Below are 3,053 nucleotides of genomic sequence, written 5' to 3'. Positions count from 1 at the left end.
TATTGTCCAAAACACATAAATGAGCCACACTGTTGCCCTGGGTTACATCTTCCTTCATCACCACAAACCCACTGTAGTTTATTTAGACTCAGTCACACATTCACTGTCCTGCGGCCCCAAACACTCACTAGAGCACCTAATTGTGGATTCATCCGCCAGTGAAAATAGTCCCAAACAAAAGCACTATTTCCTCCTGTTTTAAGGAGTTACTGAACCTTTTAAAAATAATTAAATTCTACCTTTGTGGTCTGTTTTAGAGATTTGTATCTGCAACATTTCGTGAGCATGTGTTAATGAACATAAACACAATGATCAGCTGCTGTCAGTCTTCCTCAGATCTTTCTCTGAAAAAGTCTTAAAAGATAAAACAACATTCTTATTTTTCTTTATTTGCTTTAATCTTAAATATTTATACAGTTTGACTTTTAATTCCACTCAGTGATTTACAGCAGAATTAAATGACTTCATACAAACAAAGGCCATCATCAGGGTCAACATTGCATTTCTTAGGCTGAATTTTAAGAAGTTAGAGGCTAATAAATAAAATATAATATCATACATACCTTTACTGTACATAAAGCTCAACAAATGTGACTATTTTTTACATTTTCTTTTTGTTGTGACAATAAAACACCTGATTAGATTTCTCTGCCACGTGTCACTTACCTTATTCACTGGTATTTGACTGAGAAACATTTGTTATACAACATTTCCACTGTAATCTTATCTGTCAGTCTGTGAGTTTCCCAGTATTCCCACTAATCCCAGTATTAGTACATGAACCTCAGTACAACGGCGTGCTGGATGCAGTCCTGCAGTGAATAAGGTCAAACCTTCGGCCTGATGTGGGGAAAAGGTCACTCTTCTGTCTTTGTTGCAGGCTGCAGATAAAAGTCACACAATAACATCAGTGAACTTAATCACCTGCTTCTGTTTGTGGAAACAAGAAATCACTGATTATATTACTGCGTGAGTCAAGTGTTTATCATCAGAACCCCATTGTGCCTCGCATGGAGTCAAAACCACTTCAGTTTCAGGATCTCTGCACTCGAGACACAAAGCTCAGGAGGCCAAAGCATTGATAAAGAGGTTTTCGAGAGAAGCGATGTGAGCTCGTAACCAAACAAATAAAAACTCACTTTCCGAGCGCTGGCCGCCATCAGCTCTTCCAGCTCCTGAGTCCAGCCGAGGGTATCGACCAGAGCTTGCACACCGCTGACCACGTCACTCAACTGCACGACGTCATGAGGCCGCCGGCTCCATGCGAACGGCCCCACCAGGTCCCTGTTGATGAGCAGACGGGGGACGGAGCTCCGCACAGCTCCCGCTAGACTGGCGAAGGGCTCCACCTGCAGAGTGAAGAGTCAGAAACAGAAACTGTTTTAAAGCTTGTTGAATTTCCCTGTTGCTGTAAAGTGCAACACAAATCAGAATCAGAAATACTTGGTTGCATTACAGTTACTGAACAAGATATTATAGAAATAAGAAGAAGAATGTGTAAAATATGTGCATTATGTGACAATATATAAACAAATGTATATAGAAACTATACAAATATAAGCTTGTGTAATAAATATGTACATTATATTACATTAAATAACAATATATAACAGAAGTGTAATGAATAAATGACTAAATACTGATAATGCTTGAGAACTGGACCCTGAGTAGGTGTTATAAAGACCAGTATAAAGTATAACTGCTGTGTTAATGAGTAAATCAGAGTATTGTACATTTCAGGGGACAGTTTAAGGGTTTAAGAGTGTATAATATATATATAATATAAAAACCAGAGAGTCAGTAAACCTCCTGCTATCTCTCGGCCTGACGTATTGTTTCAGGATGTGGTTTGAAGCCGGTGGCGCTCACCTCCAGCGAGGTTCCCATGATGATCAGCAGGTCTGCCAGCGGGAAGTCTGTCAGGTACTTGAAGAAGTGACGTGGAAGCTCCTCCCCGAAAAACACGATGTCCGGCTTGACCACGCCCTTACAGGTGGGACACTTCGGGACCGTCCCGCTGATCACATCCGGCTGATGAGACACAGAAACAAGATGTAAGATTCAATGTCAAATCAATTTCTTAGATTCATCTTTTATTGTATAAAATATTCTAAATAAATCATCTAACATTGTCTTGTTGACACAATAACTGCAGGAAGTTTGTGTAAGATGAGCCACATGGATGAATTCTGAGCATCAGAGATGAGTTTTCCTGATATTTTGAGCAACTTACTCTCAGCATTGTGTATTTTTAAAGGTTTTAACAATCATACAAACTTTATAGGCAAATTTTTTGACAAATACAGTGTTTTCTTCTACCTGTTGCATGTACTTTTTTAATGCAACTTTTTTTGCTGACATATACTGTGTATATTTAGTCTGTCTGAAATGTGTGCGTCTACAACATCCTTTAAAGCAAAAATATTGTAAAATCATTGTTGTGTGAATGAAAAATAGTTTCAATCCATATAAATTCAGGCAGCAATGAAAAGCAAGAAGTTGGACGCTTTGATCATAAATACGACTAAAAATGACCAAATCCAAGTGTTCCTATAAATAATAATAATAACAACAATAATGATGAGAAGAAGTACCAAATCTGATGTAAAACTTTTTTCATAAAGTAGAATTATTCTATGTTATATTCTAAGTCTTATTGACACGTGAACTGTATCAAAAACTTATCTTCAAGTATCATTAACTAAGAATTAAGGTATGTCCTTAATGTCGACTGTGATTAAAATCAGACAACACAACAAACCGTACTGTCTATAATCTGGTAGCTTATATAAATGTGTAGTGTTGTTGTAGGGTTGTAACTCACTCTCAGCTCCTCTCCCTCATACTTCCTCAGGCACACAGTGCAGGTGGCGGTGGCGAATGTACCGTGCGCCTCCACCAACATCTCAGGAGGAATCCCTGCCACTTTCCACAAGTAAAAAACATGCCTGGTCACAATGTAGTTATTTCTTTATCATATCAACAAAAACAAAAAGGGATGTAAATACGTACACCTCTCCAGCCCGTCGATGTTCTGCGTGTACATCCTGAGA

The 3,053-nt window shown here is 38.5% G+C and overlaps 1 protein-coding gene across 14 annotated transcripts in view; it reads right to left on the bottom strand.

Moving 5' to 3' along the window:
* Window positions 1–369: 369 nt before the first annotated feature.
* sirt3 (sirtuin 3) overlaps window positions 370–3,053 on the bottom strand; it is a 6,625-nt gene continuing 3,941 nt past the window's right edge. For all 14 annotated transcript variants that reach the window (XM_051378427.1, XM_051378426.1, XM_051378424.1 and 11 more), the window contains exons 4-8: window positions 3,013–3,053; window positions 2,825–2,925; window positions 1,870–2,031; window positions 1,140–1,349; window positions 370–881 (exon numbers count right to left, since the gene is read on the bottom strand). The exon at window positions 3,013–3,053 is cut by the window's right edge and continues 192 nt beyond it. In XM_051378427.1, coding sequence (XP_051234387.1) covers window positions 858–881; window positions 1,140–1,349; window positions 1,870–2,031; window positions 2,825–2,925; window positions 3,013–3,053 — 538 coding nt within the window. In that variant the 3' untranslated portion in view covers window positions 370–857. The remainder of the gene's footprint in view (window positions 882–1,139; window positions 1,350–1,869; window positions 2,032–2,824; window positions 2,926–3,012) is intronic.

The sequence above is a fragment of the Dicentrarchus labrax genome, unplaced genomic scaffold (genome assembly GCF_905237075.1).
Source record: "Dicentrarchus labrax unplaced genomic scaffold, dlabrax2021, whole genome shotgun sequence".
Lineage (NCBI taxonomy): Eukaryota > Metazoa > Chordata > Actinopteri > Moronidae > Dicentrarchus > Dicentrarchus labrax.
Note: the sequence above shows the minus strand (reverse complement) of the source record. Positions and strands in the feature narration are given on the sequence as shown.